General features: G+C 34.0%; 1 protein-coding gene across 2 annotated transcripts in view; it reads left to right on the top strand.

Annotated features, from left to right (window-relative positions):
• The window catches only part of KIF18A (kinesin family member 18A), a 79702-nt gene extending 59220 nt beyond the window's left edge, over positions 1-20482 (top strand). For both annotated transcript variants that reach the window (XM_004016360.6, XM_042233305.2), the window contains 4 exons: positions 10582-11020; positions 11742-11849; positions 17024-17133; positions 19836-20482. In XM_004016360.6, the coding sequence (XP_004016409.1) occupies positions 10582-11020; positions 11742-11849; positions 17024-17133; positions 19836-19918 (740 nt within the window). In that variant the 3' untranslated portion in view covers positions 19919-20482. The remainder of the gene's footprint in view (positions 1-10581; positions 11021-11741; positions 11850-17023; positions 17134-19835) is intronic.
• The last annotated feature ends 277 nt before the right edge of the window (positions 20483-20759 follow it).

The following is a 20759-nucleotide window of genomic DNA, read 5'->3' as shown; positions in this document are numbered from 1 at the left end:
GACTCTTTGCAACCCCGTGGACTGTAGCCTACCAGGCTCCTCCATCCATGGAATTTCCAGACAAGAGTACTGGGGTGGGTTGCCATTTTCTTCTCCAGACCACCTTACCTGCCTCCTGAGAAATCTGTATGCAAGTCAAGAAGCAACAGGTAGAAATGGACATGGAACAACAGACTGGTTCCAGATTGGGAAAGGAGTATGTCAAGGCTGTATATTATCACTCTACTTATTTAACTTATATGCAGAATATATCTTGTGAAATGCCAGGCTGGATGAAGATCAAGCTGGAATCAAGACTCCCAGGAGAAATATTAGTAACCTCCAATACGCAGATGACACCACCCTTATGGCAGAAAGCGAAGAACTAAAGAGCCTGTTCATGAAAGTGAAAGAAGAGAGTGAAAAAGTTGGCTTAAAACTCAACATTCAGAAAACTAAGATCATGGCATCTGGTCCCATAACTTCATGCAAATAGATGGGGAAACAGTGCAAACAGTAGACAGACTTTATTTTTTTGGGTTCCAAAGTTTCTGCAGATGGTGACTGCAGCCACAAAATGAAAAGACGCTTGCTCCTTGGAAGAAAAGTTATGGCCAACCTAGACAGCGTATTAAAAGCAGAGACATTACTTTGCCAGCAAAGGTCCATCTAGTCAAAGCTATGGTTTTTCCAGTAGTCATGTATGGATGTGAGAGTTGGACTATAAAGAAAGCTGAGTGCCAAAGAATTAATGTTTATGAACTGTAGTGTTGGAGAAGACTCTTGAGAGTCCCTTGAACTGCAAGGTGATCAAACCAGTCCATCCTAAAGGAAATCAGTCCTGAATATTCATCTGAAGGACTGATGCTGAAACTGAAGCTCCAATTTTTTGGATGATACGAAGAACTAACTCATTGGAAAAGCATCCGCTGATGCTGGGAAAGATTGAAGGCTGTAGGATAAGGGACGACAGAACATGAGATTGTTGGATGGCATCACCAACTTGATGGACATATGTTTGAGCAAGCTCCTTTACCTGGTGATGGACAGGGAAGCCTGGCATGCTGCAGTCCATGGGTTTGCAAAGAGCCAGACACAACTGAGTGATTGAACTGAACTGAAATGAACTGGCTTGTCAGTTAGTGGGAGCATATAAGAAGTGGCATATACTAAAAAATGTAGTATTTAATCCTAAGGCCTAATTAAGGAAATTTGTTTATAAGTAAAAAATAAATATACTAAAAATTCTTTTAAAAATAAAAATGTACTGATATTTCTTAAAACTGTTTTCAGAAAGACAGACATGAAACAACTATGTTTTCTCTTGCTTTCTACTGGAAACATTTTAGAGCCCTAAGCCAAATCTGTGGGATAGACTTCTTGAAGAAATGAAATATTTGAAAGATTGAAGTAATGAAGCAAACTACATTGTGCTCACAGGTAGACTTAAATAGCTTAAAGAACAATACAGCCAATTAATGCATTTTTAGATGTTTCTCTTGTGCATGTGTGCTAAGTTGCTTCAGTCATGTCCAACTCTTTGCGACCCCATGGACTGTAGCCTTCCAGGCTCCGCTGTCCATGGGATTCTCCAGGCAAGAGCACTGGATTAAGTTGCCATTTCCTTCTCCAGGGGGTCTTCCTGACCCAGGGATCAAACCCAAGTTCTTATGTCTCCTGCATTGGCAGGTCGGTTCTTTACCACTAGCACCTCCTGGGAAGCCATGTTTCTCTTAAAGTGAAGCAATTTCTCAAATGTCTTTTTGTTATACTTCTTTATGAAACTCAGTTGTATTTCACTAACAAAGTCGAAATATCTAAATTTACTGCTTTTATTGCACTGTCATCAGTTCATCGTATTCTTCAAAATTTAAAAAGTTTGGGGGAATGATAGCAAATGACAGACTAATATCTAAATTGTTTTTAGTTCTTCATTAACCACTTAACCAGTTATCAAATATTTATTCATAATTTCTTCTAACCACTTGGTAAATATAATTTAGTGGGAAGGCAGATTCATTCTAACTTCATAACTATTTTCATGGTTTTTGTTTTGATAGTAAGCTGTAGATTATATTAATAGCATATTTTAATCTATAAAATGCTATACAAACAACACAAATGTTAATTTACTTGTGTTGTAGTCTAGGTAATATTGTGTTAGAATTCAGACTATTACTGATGAAAATTAGTTTTTTTCATCATCTCATCTACAACTTTTGCACTTGCAGTTAATTTTAAAAGTCATTTTAATACTTAAAAGACTTTAGAAAGGCTTCTAAAACTTGGCAATCTCAACAAAATGTTTTTTACTTCCTTTTTAAGTCTCTTTATAGACTTACAGTAAACAAACTTTTTGAAGCGGGAATCTCTAGCCATAATGTAGGAACAGATAAATAGAACACTAAACCACTTTATTCTGAAATGCACATTTTCAGTTGTATATAAGATGCCTTAAAACATTATATAAATATTTTAAGATGTTTCCTAAACTATTAATGATAAGTATTACAAAGACTAGGATTGGATTCATTAAGCAAAACTTACCCTAGGGTGTAGCAGAAAGGCTCTTCTGTATCTTTCATTAGCTCTGATCTGTCTCTGATCACTTATAAAAGCCTGGTTAAATGGTATTTCATAATCATTTTGGAAGTTATTTAATCATGTAACTTTCATCACCTACCCTTTTCCCTTAACTAGGAGCTGTTGAATAAATCTCTAGCATTGTTTCTGCACTTTTGCTAAATTATCGTTTTTAGGAAAAGCTTCATTACCATAAAAACAAAAATCAGGTTCATTACCTTGTTACTTTATTAATATGTGCCTTCAACTATGTTAGGTGTAATAAACTTTAGAAGACCATTTGAATTTCATGAAAACTATGTTAGACCTTTATAGATAAAGCAATACCAAAGTTATTTTTCAATGAACAGTTTCTCTCCAGGACATTCCCAAATTGTTATTAGACCTAGACGTGTTCTAGTTAATCAGAAAACAGTAATAGAAAATTTTTTGATTCTTAAAGTACTGTCCTCTCTGTTTAATCATCTGAATATTTCTCAACAAACCTATAAAAAAATTAAGTACATCTTACCTTTGTATGGAATCTAAATGTAAAGATAAAGAAAAGGTATAAGAAACATAACTATAACAAGAGATCTTTTGGAGAAGGATATGACAACCCACTCCAGTACTCTTACCTGGAGAATACCGTGAACAGAGGAGCCTGGCAGGCTACAGTCCATGGGGTGACAAAGAGTCAGACACGACTGAAGCGACTTAGCACACATGCAGAGATCTTTAGGATACTTAAAATATATGAAGCAAAATGATTAAATCCATATCCTTGTACAAAATATGTCTTTTATTTCTCTAAGAAATAAAACTTTATTTTTATTTCTACTATTTATAGTTCACTATAAACTTTAAAGTATATTAGAATTACTCATGCGAACATTCAAATTTCATGAATGGATTACCTGTTCCCCGAAGAAAAGGAATTTTCCTTCATCATGGGACTCATGACTTTAAATGTGTTTTGCTCATTCTCATCATATTGAATGATTTATTTTTGCTGATTGAGTCACATTTTTATTGGCCTCCTTTACTTTTTTTCCTGACATTATTTTATTGAATTATAGTTGATTTACAGAAGGCTATGGTACCCCACTCCAGTACTCTTGCCTGGAAAATCCCATGGATGGAGGAGCCTGGTAGGCTGCAGTCCATGAGGTCGCAAAGAGCTGGACACGACTGAGAGACTTCACTTTCACTTTTCACTTTCATGCATTGGAGAAGGCAATGGCAAGCCGCTCCAGTGTTCTTGCCTGGATTTCACTTTTCACTTTCATGCATTGGAGAAGGCAATGGCAAGCCGCTCCAGTGTTCTTGCCTGGAGAATCCCAGGGACGGGGGAGCCTGGTGGGCTGCCTGTCTGTGGAGTCGCACAGAGTCGGACACGACTGACGTGACTTAGCAGCAACAGTAGCAGTTGATTTACAATGCTGTGTTAATTTCTTTTTGTTGTTGTTTTCTACCATACAGCAGAATGATTCAGTTGTATATTATACATTCTTTTTCATATTCTTTACTTATTGGCCCTCTTTAAATTCTCCTAGGAAGGTAACTGTCCTGCCTTTCTTTTTGTTAAATGCTAGGGAAAACATGAGTGGGAGAGTGAGATAGTCAGCCAGGGGAGAATGGGGCTAAATAAAGAAAAGATCTTCCCCACCTAAGAATTTTTATCTTGCCCTTCTATTTGATTGCCAGTTCATTTCATGTTATTTCCTTGCATGTTTCAGTTAATTAGACTTTTGAATGTAAAGTTTCATAGCTTTGTCTAGTTTGACCCTACTCTGTCCACAGATTTTGAGTAAAGCTATCCCAGAATAGGCAAGAGATGATTTTGGTCTGTTCTTTCCTTTTACAACCCCAAAGTCTGACTTTTTCTTTTCATTAAAAGCCTCTGCATGAAGTAATACCTGTTTATAGTAATACCTATGTAAGCCAAAAAGTACTATAATATTTGAAGAAGTATTACTGCTCACTCCCAATTGTTATTCATCTTTTAACTATTTATTTTGGTTTTTCATCCTAATTTCTAAATTTCAGATTTATGCTGCTAATTCTTGCTTATAATTTCCAATTTTAAATATTTGTTTTTTATTTTAGAAGATAAGGATTTAACTCCTTTACAGTATGTATACATTTCCTCCTCCTTTCTGCCAGAACAGTTTTTCACCTTTTAAAAAATAAATTTTGAGTGTTATCAAGTAAATATCATTTATTTTTCATACTTTGTGTGAGACTTTCTCCCAGGAAAATTTTGGGTTCCTAGGTGCTCTGAGATGTTATAATGCTATACCTTGGTGTTATTTAAGTCATTATACTAAACAGTTTGTGGGCCTTTTTCTCTGGAAACCTTATCTTTTTCACTCTGGGAAATTTTCACCTATTTTAAAGTACATACACATGCTTACATAGATAAACCTCTGTAATATTTTTTTCCCCTTCTTTCTTTTCTGTCTTTGGAGCATTGTTATTAATCTGATTTTGGATCTCCTGGATTAATCTTCTAATTCTGTTATCAGTTTTCTAGTATTTACCTCTTTTTGTTTGTTTGCTAGTCTTTCTAGGAGATGTCTTCAGCTTTATCTTATAACCTTTATTTTTAGTTTTTTCCTCTCATTTTAAATTTCTAAGAATTCTATCTTATAATTCAGTGTTTTTTTCCATAGCACTTTGATTTTGTTTCATGATTGTAATAATTTCTCATTTCTCTGAAGGCGTTAATCATGGTTTCCTAAAATACTTGTCTGTTTCCTTTATTATCTATTCTCAAATATCTGGTGACTTGATGTATTCTGTGTACATAGGTCTTTCAGCTAATTAGCCTTGATTTATGGCAATGTCTAAAAAATTAGTTAAAAAATTAGTTGAGGGGAACCTGAAAATGTCAATACTTAGGTCTTCTTTTATTGCTATAGTTTATTATCTAGAAAGAACTATTTGATTTCCCATTTACAGTCTGTATAAGCCCAGCTACCAGTATTTTAGACATGTAGGAGAAAAATCTGAGTACATTTCTTGTTCCATAGCTGACTACAACTTTTTTTTTCTTTCATTAATCAAATAAACATTGAAACTGTACTGAAAATAATTGTAGTAACTTCTTTTAACAGTCTCAACATTATGGTTTTTGTTGTTATTTGGACATGAAGTCATATTCACATAACCATGGATCATAACCATTTCAGGGCAATAGAAATGCAGTATACCTACACTTTTTGTTGGAGAATTAAGTTCCAAGACATGGTCTACAAGTAACAAATTTTTTCAGACTGTAGGGTACCTACTATTTTCTGTGCTTGGTATATGATATAGTAGGCTGGTTCCTTAGATGGAGAGACCCTAGAGAGAAGACTTGCTATCCTCCCAAGCAACTGCCAGTCTTTTCCATCCCAGTTTTATGAGCCTACCTTATAAAACTGCATTTTTAATGTCCCATCACCTCTTGTGTGGCACCTCCATTACTGAGGTATTTCATTACCTAACATTGCCTGTTAGAACCTCTTGTTCTGAAAATCCATAACTACATGATTTCTTTTCTTGTTTTAGGGACCCTTTTTAAAGGAATTATCATTTTCCTCCAGGTTTTTTCTTTTTCATTTCCACTATAAGCTCAAGAATTACAGAATCTTCTTAGATAGTATTTTCCCAGGCTGAATCTGTGGTAGCTACAGATGCCTAAGCCTGCTCTTCTGGAAAGTTACTGCACATCTTGTAATGGAAAAGTACAGCAGATCTCTCTTATACACCTAGCATATCCAGTAGTTGTTACAGCCCCTAGCCCAGCACTCTCTAGTTTGCTATACCCACTTCAAGTATTCCTTTACCTAACTACAGGGGAATGACTATTTATTATATATGTGTAATATATATATTTATATATAGTTTATATTATATATAGTTTATATATATAATATATATATAGTATATATAATGTATAAATTGTATTTATACAATTATAAGTAATGGAGTCATAATGAGTATGAGTAAAAGGAGTCATATGCTTATAGTTTCAGTGAATTGACTGCTGAATTTTTATTTAAGTCTTTAAATCTTACTTTGATCTGATTAACTTCTGAACATTTTTTAGTAACTAGTCAGTCTAAGTAGTCAATTCAGGACTACTTATCTATTAGATTTCTGCTCTCTTATTATTTTATCTGTACTTAATTGAGAGGATAAAAGAAAAGAACCTCCTGGACTTGTATTTTGTACATGCTGTGTGTCTGTAGCATCTCTTCTTTCAGGTTCAATAAAACAGTGGTGTGTGAATCCATTATCAGCCGCATCTTCATGTTTCTCCTTCAGATTATTAATATATCCTAACGAGAGCAGAATTATGGCTAAAGATAATGTTTGATCATATCAACATTTGATACTGGATGTATGTTTAGATTATCCCAAAGAACAGGTCAATATTTCTTTGGTGTATTATGATAGTGCCCCCTTCTCATACTCTTTATAAGCAATAGAGCAAATGTGGTCCACTATCATGGGAATTTGCTCACTGCCTCTCCAGCGGTTCTCTCTCTGTAGATCTGGGCAAGAAAAATAGTTACTCTGGATAATCCTTATCCCTTGAGATTTCATGGCCCTGTGTGTTCTGAATTTTACAATGTTGTTATGAAGCCTGCGTGTTCAAATAATACTTAGATGTTCTTCTTTAATAATACCTTTGGTTTCTCTTACAGTTTATCATCAGCCTTGACAAACTGGGTATTTTATAAACTGGGTATTCCATGAACTGAAAGCAAAACATTGTTTGAAATGTATTCTTTTGGTGATAATCATGCATTGGGTATTGATGGAATGTGCTCAGTTGTGTCCAGTTCTTTGCAACCCCATGTACTGTAGCACGCCAGGCTCCTTAATCCATGGGATTTTTCTTACAAGAATACTGGAGTGGGTTGCCATTTCCTTCTCCAGGGGATCTTCCCAACCCAGGAAATTGAACCTGCATCCCTGCACTGACAAGCAGATTCTTTACCCCTGAACCACCTGATGGAATACTGAAAAGCAAATTACAGCTTACCCTGTGAATATCATAATGCTAACAGTTGAAGCGTATAATTCTAGGGCCTTTCCTTGAACCTTAAGTATTTTATAGATATTATCTAATCCTAAAAAATCCCTGTACATAGAAAGGTAATATCCCTGTTTTTCTAGGGGGCATTAATACTGATACTGCTCAAGTGAATTGCCCAAGGTCACTCAGTGTGTTGTTGGTAAAACCAGAAATAGAATCCAAGTCTCCTGACTTCCAATTCAGTTCTCCATCCTCAATATAGTTTTCTATCCTCTATATACCCCTACTGCCTCTCATGGGAAAAGAAGTTAATCTTCCAGCTATTAATAGCCACCAAATTGGTGGTAGCAGCACAGTGGAGAAAAGTAACTGTCTTTACACTGCAGCATTAGTATAAAAATATCTGGTAATGGAAAATTTGACAAATGTCATGTTAAAGGGAGTGGAAAATTATTTTAAGATCTGGATCTCATTTATCTAGTTCTCAGAAAAGTAAAATTCCTTAGTAGAATAGGGATCATATTTTTCTTCCTGTTTTTAAATTATATTTCCTAGAGGGTGATTGTCAACCTAGCCACAGCAGTCTATTGTCAACTAATGTAATAAGAATAATGCATGTACTCTTGCTGATTGTTATAACTGTATTTTTTAACTTGGTTGAAAGTTTGAACTGTTTTGTTGAAATATTTACATAGCACATATTTAATTCAACTTTCAGTGTAATTTAAGTTATTGTTATATTGTAAAATACACATTATAGTTTCTTCCCTTAACAGCACACTTCATGCAGAATTACTTTGTGTCAGGCACCATGACGTTTACCAGAATGAAATAGGCAAAGGAGAAAAAAAAATTAAACGCAGCATAAGTTCACTGAAGCTGATCAAGTTTATTATTTATGTAATCAAGTCATTATTTTGTACTAAAAAAAAGTGAGAAATCTCTATTTGCTTAAATATTTAATCATGTCTAGTATTGTGGGAGTTCACACAAAACCATTTGTCTCTAAGTATTAGAGCAAGGGACAAGAATTATCCTACTAAAAGTCTTTGTATAGTATGTTTCTGTTTAAAAATTACTAAACATTTTTAATCAGGAAAATGGGATGATCAGAATTATGTTTTAACTAAGGCAAGATTGGTGAAGGTTGGGAAATGCAAGGAAAAGGTAAAAATCTAGTTATTTTGGACTCAGGTGATTGAGAAAGTAGTGGCAAGAGGTTACTCAGAATAAGAGTGTATAGCCATAAAAAAAAGAATGAAGTAATGCCATTTGCAGCAACATGGATGGACCTTGCAATTATATACTAAGTGAAGTAAATCAGAGGAAGACAAATAATATATACTATCACTTGAATATTGAATATAAAAAATGATACGTGTTTATAATCATTATATCTTCTTGGATTGAGGCCTTGATCATTACGTAGTGTTCTTCCTTGTCTCTTGTAATGATTGTTTATTTTAAAGTCTATTTTATGTGATACAAGTATTGCTACTCCTGCTTTCTTTTGATTTCTATTTGCATGGAATATCTTGTTCCAGCCTTTCACTTTCAGTTTGTATGTGTCCCTAGGTCTGAAGTGAGTCTCTTATAGACAGCATATTTAAGGGTCTTATTTTATACAATCAGCCTGGTTGGAGCATTTAACCCATTTACACTTACGGTAACTATTGTTAAGGATGGCTCAGTGGGTAAAGAATCAGCCTACAATACAGGAAATGTAGGAGACGCAGGTTCAGTCCCTGGGTCGGGAAGAGCCCCTGGAGGAGGACATGGCAGCTCATTCCAGTATTCTTGCCTGGAGAATCCCATGGACAGAGTAGCCTGATGGGCTACAGTTCATTAGGCTCCAAAGAGTCTGACACAACTGAAGCAACTGAGTGCACACACGTGATCCTGTCACCAAAACCTTTATTGTTTTGGGTTTGTTTTTATAAGACTTTTCTTTCTCTTGTGTTTCCTATCTAGAGAAGTTTCTTTTGCATTTGTTGTTAACGCTGGATTGGTGATGCTGAATTCTCTTAATTTTTGCTTTATCTGTAAAGCTTTTGATTTCTTCATCAAACCTGAATGAGATCCTTGCTGGGTAGAGTAATCTTGGTTGTAAGTTTCTTCCTTTCATCACTTTATAGTATATCCTGCCATTCCCTTCTGGCCTGCAGTTTCTGCTGAAAGATCAGCTGTTAGCCTTATGGGGGTTCCCTTGTATGTTATTTTTTGCTTTGCCCTTGCTGCCTTTAATCTTTATATTTAATTTTTGTTAGTTTGATTATTATGTGTCTTAGCATATTTTTCTATGGGTATATCCTGCTTGGGACTCTCTGGGCTTCCTAGACTTGGATGGCTATTTCCTTTCCCACATTAGGGAAGTTTTCTACTATAATCTCTTCAGATAGGTTCTCATACCCTTTCTTGTTCTTTTCTTCTCTGGGACCCTTGTATTTCGAATGCTGGTCCACTTAATGTTGTCCTAGAGTCTGTAAGACTGTCTTCATTTCTTTTCATTCTTTTTTCTTTATTCTAATCTGCTTTAGTTATTTCCACCTTTCTGTCTTCACCCTCACTGATTCTGCTATTGGTTCCCTCTAATATATTTTTTATTTCCGTTATTCTATTGTTTGTTGCTGATTGTCCAGAACAGAAACAGGTTCACAGACATAGAAAAAAACCTTATGGACTTAGAAGGTCAAGTACTGATCCTTAGAGAAATGTATACATTTACTGGAGTTTGTTGTCATAATTGCCCAGTATCTCAAGATAGCTATATTTATAAATTCATATTGATATTGCTATTTAGTGCTTTTTTCTGTTTTAGAATTGCTTTATAATGAGTTTATTGACATTAGCAATAGCTTTTTTCTTTCTGACTTATTTTATTTTAAATTTTTATTAATTTAACATAAAATATGCTTATTATTAGGGTTTTTTTCTTCTTTTAACTGATAAGGTTATTAGAAAACTATTTAGGAAACATTATTGAGCTTCTTTTTAATTTTGTTGAACAGGCACATCTCCAGGTGAATCTAATCTGCTTAAAATTCCTTCACAAAAAAGAACCCGAAGAAAATTAATGCCTTCTCCCTTGAACATAAAACATACCCAAACGTCTGTAGAGTCTGAAAATATGCAGCTTAATGATTCCCTCAGCAAAGACCTTCAGCCCATTGTGTATACTCCAGAAAATTGTAGAAAAACTTATCAAAATCCATCTACAGGGACCTTATTAAAACCATTACATACTACCAGTTTTCAGACCATCAGCTCAAATATAAACAGTGATAATTCTTTGAAAATGTTGTATGAAGTAGATATCCCTCTCAGCATGAGAAAAGAACATGGACAGGAAGATTTAAAGTCTACATTTCTTATATGTGAAGATACCAGGAGCTTGGAAAGTGAACTACCTGAACAAGAATCCCTACCAAACAATAACATTTTGCAAAGGTACAAAGGAGTATTTGCCAATTCTTCTTTATTTATATAGCCTTTAAACTACTGGCTTTCTTTTTGCTCTGTAGGTATATTTAAGATCTATTTCATAGATGAAGTATGCTATATTGATTACAAAAGTCAGTGTTTTACCTTCATTAAATATTAATCCACTAACACAATATTGTGAAGTCTTTAATTTTGAAGCTTAAGTTGATTGGCTCTCATTAGGCTAGAGAAAACCTTAAGATATATTTATTTTGTTCTTCATACTTCAGCATTAGATATTACAAACTATCAATGGTGGATTATCAAGTGTTTATTATTATTCATTAATATCTTCACTAAAAGAAATACCACAGTTTCGATTGATATTAACAAGCCTCTCAACTTGCTCTGAAATAGTCATAAATATAAGGTATGGTTGACTACATGTCATCCAAGCAAAAACATATCCTTCTCACTTAATCTATATATTCACAGTTAATCTAACTATGGGAAGAATGATACCTTCACTTTTCTATGCTGTGGGGCTGCAGAAATCTCTTGATGTCCATCTGTGGTATAAAAAAAGAGAAAAGAAAACCTCAGGCAATCAAAGAAAGGTTATAGTATTGAACAGTGTTTTCCTTTATCAATTAATGCAAGGTGCTGTTCAAATTATGGGAGTATATGTCCCATTTTTTCTCCATAGTACAAATCAAAATTACTCTATTTTTCATTATTTAATATACAGGCTTGCCCCTTCTTCAATCTCAACCAAACATCCTCTGCCTATACCAAGCATAGAACCATCCTACATGGCAATGACTGCTGCTGCCAGAAGGAAACGGAAACTAGTAAGGTACATTTAAATATAAACTGTTTTGATCTTTGTGTGTATGTAAGATCATCTTTACACATTGTTTCCTACAGCTCTTTTTATTAAAATTAGACTGGCAATTCACATGTGAGCATACATATAATAAGTTGCTCTGAATGTGGCACTACTTTTATATTATCAAAGATCTTGATAAAGCCCAAATATTTCACTTGATATTTGCATAAGATGTTCCATGTTTCAGATTATTTAAAATAAATTTAAACATCTTCTGGCCTTCAAAAAAGTTATTTTAAGTTTTTTCTGTTGACAACTTTTACTCATTTGGTATTTTTCCCTTTAGACATTACTGAATTTCTTCAGTCCTAAAATTATAATGTTTTAATGGATTTTGATATCTGGTTAAAATGTGATAAGTAAATAAACTTTTGTTTCTGGCTATGACATTGTAGCTTATATCAGACCTGGCTTTCCATCAGGAGCAATTATAAAAGCTAATGAAATTCAACCAGTAGCTGATTGAAAGCCCTGGGGAAAAACCAACACAGCCAGGACTTGAGAGTCTAAGATCCCAGAAAAATGGAAAACAACTTGTGGAGAACTAGACTTTCTCTGCCTCTTTTTTCCATTCAGCATTTGCATCAGACTCCTCAATTTATGGCATCAAATATAGAGGTCAAGCAGAAAATGGAAGCCTAGTGCTATCAGCACCTCTCTGAGCTAGGGAAGCAAAATTATCCTGTGTAACTTTTGCCTACAGCATATTCACCAGTTTCTAAACTCCATGGAATAAAAGACCAAGAAACCAAGCTAAAAGTGGCTACCAAAAGGCTAAAGTAATAAACAAGGTTTTGATCTTCTCATGGGGCCAGGATACAAAAATTACCGTTTAGGGATCATCATGAGAAGAAGCCCCGTTAAACACCCAGGGTGTTATTTGAAATCTTTGCAGGCCTATGCTCTAGGTAGGAATAGGGCAAACTGGAAATAGGCTGGTTCTTGAAAACCTGAAACAGATTTAGACCAGTTGAATTCCTTCTCTGCCCACTTGCCAGAAGAAAATTAATCATCTCTGAAGAATATATGATCTCCAGCCTCTCCAGTTTTTCATATGCAGTGTTTACCACTTAAGCAAAAGTTACCAAATATGCCAGGAGACAGGACAAAATGACTGATAATCAAGAGAAAAAAACAGAGAAGTGGTAATGAAGATACTGAAATTATCAGGTAGGGACTTAAATTTAGTTGTGATTAAGTTCAATAAAACAGATGATAATTTCCCAGAGAACTGGATTCTATTAAAATGAATCAAATGGATATTCTAGAGCTGAAAAATAAAATTTACTGAAATTGCAACACAATAAATCAATTTAACAAATTAGGTATGACAGAAGAAAGTTTAGTGAACTTTCATTAAAGAAAGATAGGGTTGATTAAAGAAGATAGGTTAATAAAAAGATGTCCAAACTAATGTACAAAAGAATAAAAAGATTAAAATACAGAGAAGAGCAAAAAAGAGATCTGTGGTACACAGCAGACCTAGCATGTATACATTTTGAGTCCCAGAAAGAAATGAGAAAAAAAAATGTAAAAACAAAAACAAAGAAACAAAAAAAAACTAGTATTTAAAATGATGCTAGCTAATAATTTTCCAAAACTGACCAAAGATAAGAGAACATAGGCTCAAGAAGCACTGCAAACTGCAGGCAGCATTAATACCAAGCAACATACCCAGGTAAATAGCAGTAAAGCAGCTAAAAGTTAAAGACAGGGAAAAATATCTTAAATATATTGTTATATGACATGAAGTTCATTATATATTCTTTATATCCTAGAACACTGAATTCAGGAAAAGATATAGTGAGTGGTTAAATTATAAAATGGATCTGATTTGCTTTAACTTTTTCTTTAATATGTGATTATGGAAAGAAGAGTATACAATCTTAAGATAACTTTTTTTTAAGTTTCCTTTTTTCCACTGTGGACCTGTTATCATCTGGGCTAATGTTAACAAATTTACAAATAGCCTATTCTTTTGTGCCACATAGAGTGTGATCTCATAGCTGCATCCAACATCTGTTCTTTCTTCTCCAGAGTACAGTAGAGTCTTGGAATGTTTATGTTTAAATTTCATGGATTGATTTTTCCTGAATGTCTCTGATTATCCATGACAGTTACAATCTTGTATTTTGCTATGTCACTAATTTGAATTGTGTAATTTGTTATATATAGGAATCAATCATTTACTGAGCCTAGCTAACCACCATCATCTGTTTTATCCATCTTCTCACTAATTTTTATTATGTCAGTCATGTTACTCTTTTCATTAATTAGTGCTGGAGACTTTACTTGTTCTTCACTGGTAACATGCCCTGCTGTTTTAACTCAAATCTAACAAAAGTTTATAACTAAGAATAGCCGAAATGCAAACATAGACATTATCAAAATGAAATGATTTTTCAAAAAATATCCAGGTATATAAATAGTGTATTTGGAGTGGGTTTAGATAAATTAAAGGGCTTCCACACAAACATCTAATATTGTGAAATAATATTAAAGGACAAATAAAGTAAGATTTCTCATAGCCTATTAATTGCTCTGGTACATTCCCTCTGGTACCAATAATTAGATCCTGCCATTAACTAAAGTTAAAAGAGATTAATGTTAGAAATGTACATAATTACTTTTTTTAAAAAATCTTCCTTTCCCCCTATTAAACCTACATGAGCTTGAGAGTAATAAACTCTGGTATTTTCCACTTAGCAATTTTATGTACATATTTAGATGTGTGTATATATCATTATCGTTTTTAAAAAATAAAGAATGGCTCCACGTGTATAGTTATTTATTTATCTATTTTGTCAGTTTTTCTTTCAAAAAAAACCAAAACATTATCATCCAGAAGCACTGGATATTCCAAAAACCTACCAGACTGAATTTTTTAGTACTACTTAAATTGAGAATATCAGATATGTAATAATTTCCATTTCTTAATCATTCTAACAGACTATTTTAACTAACTGAATCAATTTGCCAAATATACAAATAAAATACATATGTAAATTTTTACTTATAAATTATATTTATTAATTTGAGGTTTTGTTTGCTTTATGTCTGGTTGGTTGCTTGGTTTTTTGTTTGTTCCACCGTCTTTCTTGGCACTCAAAATGGTCTCACATGTGCATACATTTTTGGTTTTGAAAAAAGTCTTTGATTACAATTAGAAATTATCTCAGCTGAAAGAATATGAGATGCATTACATTTATTAAGCAGAAATATTCCACCTATGTACAGAGATGAAGAGCTAATCTTTTATTAATAGTTATGGAAATATATTTGGCACACAGCTAGAATATTCTCTAGGTTTCTTCTCAAGATAGTCTTTAAAATAATTTGAATTTGTACCTATAACAATGTTAGGCCTTTTTATCTTATGATCTAAAATAAATCTTACAGAAATTTATAACAAATGTTTCATTAGTTGACTAAATCCTAAAAATACTTAAATGTTTTACTTTTATATAAATATATAACTTATTTTATTAGGCTTTGATTTCATTCCTAGAAATGTGAGTTTTACTCAAGTAAAACCCTGATTTTCAAGTGAAAACAAAAGGCTTAGAACTAGCCAAAGTGAAGAATCATACCATAAAATCATTAAGACAACTTTAACATAAATTGTTTGGAAAAACAAACTTTATCAAAAGTAACCAATGACACTGATCTTTATACTTGAAGAAATAAAAAATTACCAAATGACCAAAAAAGAATTTGATTTTATAAATGTATATGTTTTTATATATATAAAATAAAAAATGTGTGCTTTAGTATCCAGAATGGATTTATAGTAATTTAGTTTATTTGGTACCATTTAGGAATAGAGAATTTCTACAAATGAATTTAGTTTGATGACGCAGGTACTTCTCTATAACCATTTTGGGAAGGCATTATTTGCATTATTGAACAGAGTTGGTAAATCACCATTATGAACACCATGATCATTTCTCTTACAGGCTCTAAAAAATTTAGATACACAGGCTGACTTATTTTTCCCAGCATTCACTGAGTTTATACCCGTCTTTCTTTACTAGCATATTAAATTGCCATTTCTGACTATTTTGAATGACCATATAACTAACCCATATTCTGCTGTTCCACAGACATAAACCCTCATCACTTTCCCACATGGTTAGGATTCCCAGAACAAGTTGTTGCCATAAGGAAAAGTCTCTAATTGTTAATCCAACAGACAATCAGATTAGTATAAACTTGTAAAATGGTGTAGAATATCTTGACTTGCAAGAAATTTTCCTAAAATTAGCTTATTTGAATCAGTGTAGAAAGAGATCTTCCACTTTGACCTCCAACGCTGCCTGCTGAAACTTGACCTCTGTAGGACTGGGAAGGGTTGGATCGCTGTTTTTCAGGGCCCAGAGTAAACTCATCCCATCCACAGAATCTTCCCTTTTTCTTTCTTCTTCTGAAATCAGGAACCTACAGCATTGAAAACCTGCCAGATTGTTTTTTACTCTGTCTTGTATTATTTTATGTGTCTTATTTTTCCCCCACCCCACCATATATCTATTATGTAAATTTTCAGGACATGGGTTGTTTATGCCCTAATTCACTTGTGTGTTTTGTGACATGAAGCCACAGTAGGTGTTCAGTAATTTGTCAACTCAAATTAAGATAGAAATTTGATCCGTTAATAGCATGAGACTGATATTCTTTTCATTTTGCTTTGTATAATTGCAATAATCAGAGAGAGATACTCAGTTATTATCATGCTTTGATTTAAAAACAAGGTTTCCAAACAATCTCACTTGTTTATATCCCCCAGATAAGAGGTATTATAATCTGAGCTTAGTGTTTCACCTCTTGGAGTGAGCTCCTTATCTCTACACTTTGAATAACAGTGTTTGCATGCAGTTCAACATAGCACCCTGAAATGTTCTGTTAAAGAATTGTGACATATACCTCTAATCATAATCTCTGATTTGAATACACATTAAAACCACACACAGCCGAATTCTCCTATGGGCCGAAAATTTACTTAGTATTTCCAGTTACTTCTATGGGATTTTACAACATAATATTTAGTATTTCACTTTTTCTTTAATCATAATTTACGTAGAATATGTATTTGAACTTAGAGATATAAAAGAATGCTTTACTAAAATAAAAAATTTCCCCTGAAGCTCTGCATCAAATACTTCATTAACTGCTGAGTTAAATTCTGGATCTGCCAAGCGTGTTCATCAAGATAATTCAAGTGATAAGCACTTACAAGAAAACAGACCAACTATGGGTATGTCTCAGCTCTTATTCTGATATTTAATAAATGGTTAACTAACATGTATAAGCTTCATTTTTACAGTGCTTTCATAAGAATCTCCTTTTATATACTCATCACCTTTATTACATAGTGAGTGGCTACCCCTGATATAGATAAGAAAACTTAAGACACAAAATAGAAAACACACTTACCCAAGACCACAAAGAGATTCTTGATGGAGCCAGAACTCAGAACTGGGTCTCCTGACTCTACATTCTGTACCCTTTTGGTTATAGAAACTGCCTTATATTGCAGAAGGGTGGGTAATTAATTTAACTAATATTTGATATAATTAGCTATATTACTTAATAGGTTTACAGATAAACTATATCTGTAAATGTATCTGAAATTTTTCTCTTTGCCTATTATTTTTAGTAATTTGGCCTCTGACTCATTTGTGCAATTATTGGGAGATTCAAGTCTATATCTGGTTGTAATCATATTTTAACTCCTGTTAGCAAGTTGAAAAGAATGCTGATGGCAGTGACTGTGCTTGTGTTGTGCTCAGTTGTGTCCAACTCTTTGCAACCACATCTGGTGACAACATCCCCTCAGTTGCTTACAGAGGTGACATGAGTCCATGGTAACAAAACATCTTCATGAAACTAGAGTATATAGTGCCCGTCAGTTCCTAGGCCTTTGTGTCCTGGCCCATTTTTCTGACGTTATAGTTCCTAAGACTTCAATTAGGAAGTATTTATTTACTACATTCTCACTATGTGCTAGGTTCTGTGATGAATATAGAGATCATTAAGACTCAGTTTGGTTCTTCCCTAAAGGAACTTATGATTATAGTACTTGGAATTTTTAAAGGGAGTTCATGAGATAGTGATTATACTGAGAATAACATGAAAACTATTATTACTTTTTTTCTTGTCAACACTTTTTCATTGGAGTAATATAAAATTTCTCAATAGCGTTGTCAGGCTGCATTGATAAATCATTACTTCTTGTGGTGGCCACAAGGAGTTCCTTAAGTTTAGTGGAAATGTCTTTCATGCAAATTTAAAAATCAGTGAAGTCCTGAAAAGAAAAATTTACTATGACTATTTGATTTAGCATGCCATATTTAGTAATGTTTAATAGTGTGTGTATGCAGGTGGTATAGATATATATAGTCCCTTTGGTCTCCTGAAAAAATTCTCCAGGAAGTCATAATTCTACAACTAAATAATAAATTTATGATAATTGTCAAATAATAGAGATCTGGGTTTCCTAATATGCTTATTTTCTAAGAATACTATAAAATGCATCAAGTATCTTATGTGTAAAGAGAGATGAGAGAACAGTAAGAGAGAATACTAAACTACAGTACTTGCCAAAGGGGAAATAATTATGTCTTATTTAAGAATAACAGAGCCCTTAGAAAAGGGTATTAACATGAAGGTCCCTGGTAGTCAGATGGTAAAGAATCTGCCGGCAATACAGGAGACTCAGGTTCAGTCCCTGGCTCAGGAAGATCCCCTGGAAAAGGGAATGGCAACCCACTTCAGTATTCTTGCCTGGAAAACCCTATGGGCAGAGGCGCCTGGTAGGCTATAGTCCATGGGGTTGCAAAGAGTCAGACATGACTGAGCAACTAACTCAACTTCAGGTGGTTTATGTGGGCTTCCTAGGTAACGCTAGTGGTAAAGAATCCACCTGCTAATGCAGGTAACCCAGGTTCCATCCCCTAGTCGAGAAGATTCCCTGGAATAGGAAGTGGCAACCCGCTTCAGTATCCTTGCCTGGAAAATTCCATGGACAGAGGAGCCTGGTGGGCTACAGTCCATGGGGTCACAAAGAGTTGGACGTGACTGAGCACACCCACACATACTGAATGGTTTGTGTCCATTAGGATATCCAAGTGAAAATTCCCAAATACACATTAGGAATTACTAAAGAAGTAAGAGAGAACCAGGGCTGCCTTCCTTAGAATCTATGCAACTAACTTCTCCAACTAACAGAGTACCAAGGGGAAAAAAAAAAAAAAAAGGGACGCATCAGTGAAAATGACCTTAACTCTGTTCACTGAGCATTGAGAGAAACAAGAAGTGTCGAGAGAATATGTGCCCCTAGAACTAAAACCAAATGTGACCAAGAAAATGACTGATTAGTCAGACCCATAAAGAAGTCAGTGCCCTCCAGTTGTAACAACACTACATTGGGTAGAGAATCGTTGTGAACACTGATAAAGAGCCAGAAGAGGGGCATAGAGAAATGGAACCCATTTGTGAGGTAGCAGTGGAAGGAAAAAGGACTGTGGCATCAGGATCAGCACATTAAGAAGTGCTGATTCCAGTGATACTTCTAAGTTAGAAAAATACAGAAGTTTCAAAGTCCAGGGAAGTAATCCAAAGAATGAAAAAAAAATTTGATGGTGCACAAAAGAAAGGGAACTGTGCTCATAGTAGTCTCTCCTAGTTCAAAAAGAACAGAAGTAAATGTGAGAGTTTTTTCACTGACTTCACTTGGTGACTTTGGGGAATGGGCGGGGCATATGTTACCTCTGCACTAAAACTTCAGTCTGTAATATAGAGAAATCTATTTCTACTTTCAAGCCAAAGTATTAATGTTCCTTTGTTGGTGTTATACTTTAAATCATTAATTACCAACTGTGAAGTTTAGTGAATGGTGAAAATTCTTTTTGAATTATACTTTTACAATATTTATGTATCTCTTTATTTCTTCTCTAGACTATAAAAGAAACATCCATAAAATAAAGCCGAGCATGGTTAGAAAGTTTGGAAGAAGTATTTCAAAAGGAAACCTAAGATAAGCCTCTTCGAAATCAAGGGGAAAAAAATCGAGGAGTCTGCTTTTAAAAGTTTTTTGCCAGGACCCTTTCAGGAACTTGTTTAAACTCTTTGAAAGAAGACCATCTTAAAAACTAGGTGTACTCAAATACCTTTAGCAAGCAAAAAATGAAATTCCTTTTGTTTTGTGCTTTTGTATTCTAAGCAAATATAAAATTTCAAGAGAAAAGGTATGTTTTGCATTCCTAAAATATTTGCTTCCCTTTAAAATTCCTGAGTCAGTGTGGTGGCAGCTCAGTTTTACTATGCTGCAAGTTGATTAGAACATTTTAGAAAATAATAGAGTTAAATTTCCCTTACTGGTTTTTTAAAATGAGAATTTAGGAGTGGTAAAATTATGACCCAGGATTTATTTGGTCTGACATTGTTTTAATCATATATCTGACCTTTCTTTCCAAACATATTTAGATGTACAAATGTACATATATGTGCCGATAAAGCTGTTGTAAATATTATTTAAATAGTGTTCATTAATAAAATACGAATATTGTCTCTTGCTACTTGATATATTAAATATGTAAACTTTATCATGCCTCCTTTTCTGTCTCATGACTGACTACGCCTTGCGTGCGTGTGTGCGTGAGTGGTTTGCATGCCCTTCTCCCGGGGATCTTCCCTTACACACCTTAAACTACTACTTTTCATAAACTGTCAATTTTGTATATTTGTATTTCAAATTAGTCCAAGATAAACAGCACCAGAACCAAGTCTGAGAATAATCTGTAGGTTTCTTAATGATAATGAGAACATGTTTTAATCATTTTTTCTGTGATAGGAAGTACATGGAGCTGCAACTTAATCTTA

Source organism: Ovis aries, chromosome 15 (assembly GCF_016772045.2).
Source record: "Ovis aries strain OAR_USU_Benz2616 breed Rambouillet chromosome 15, ARS-UI_Ramb_v3.0, whole genome shotgun sequence".
Classification (NCBI taxonomy): Eukaryota; Metazoa; Chordata; class Mammalia; order Artiodactyla; family Bovidae; genus Ovis; species Ovis aries.
Note: the sequence above shows the minus strand (reverse complement) of the source record. Positions and strands in the feature narration are given on the sequence as shown.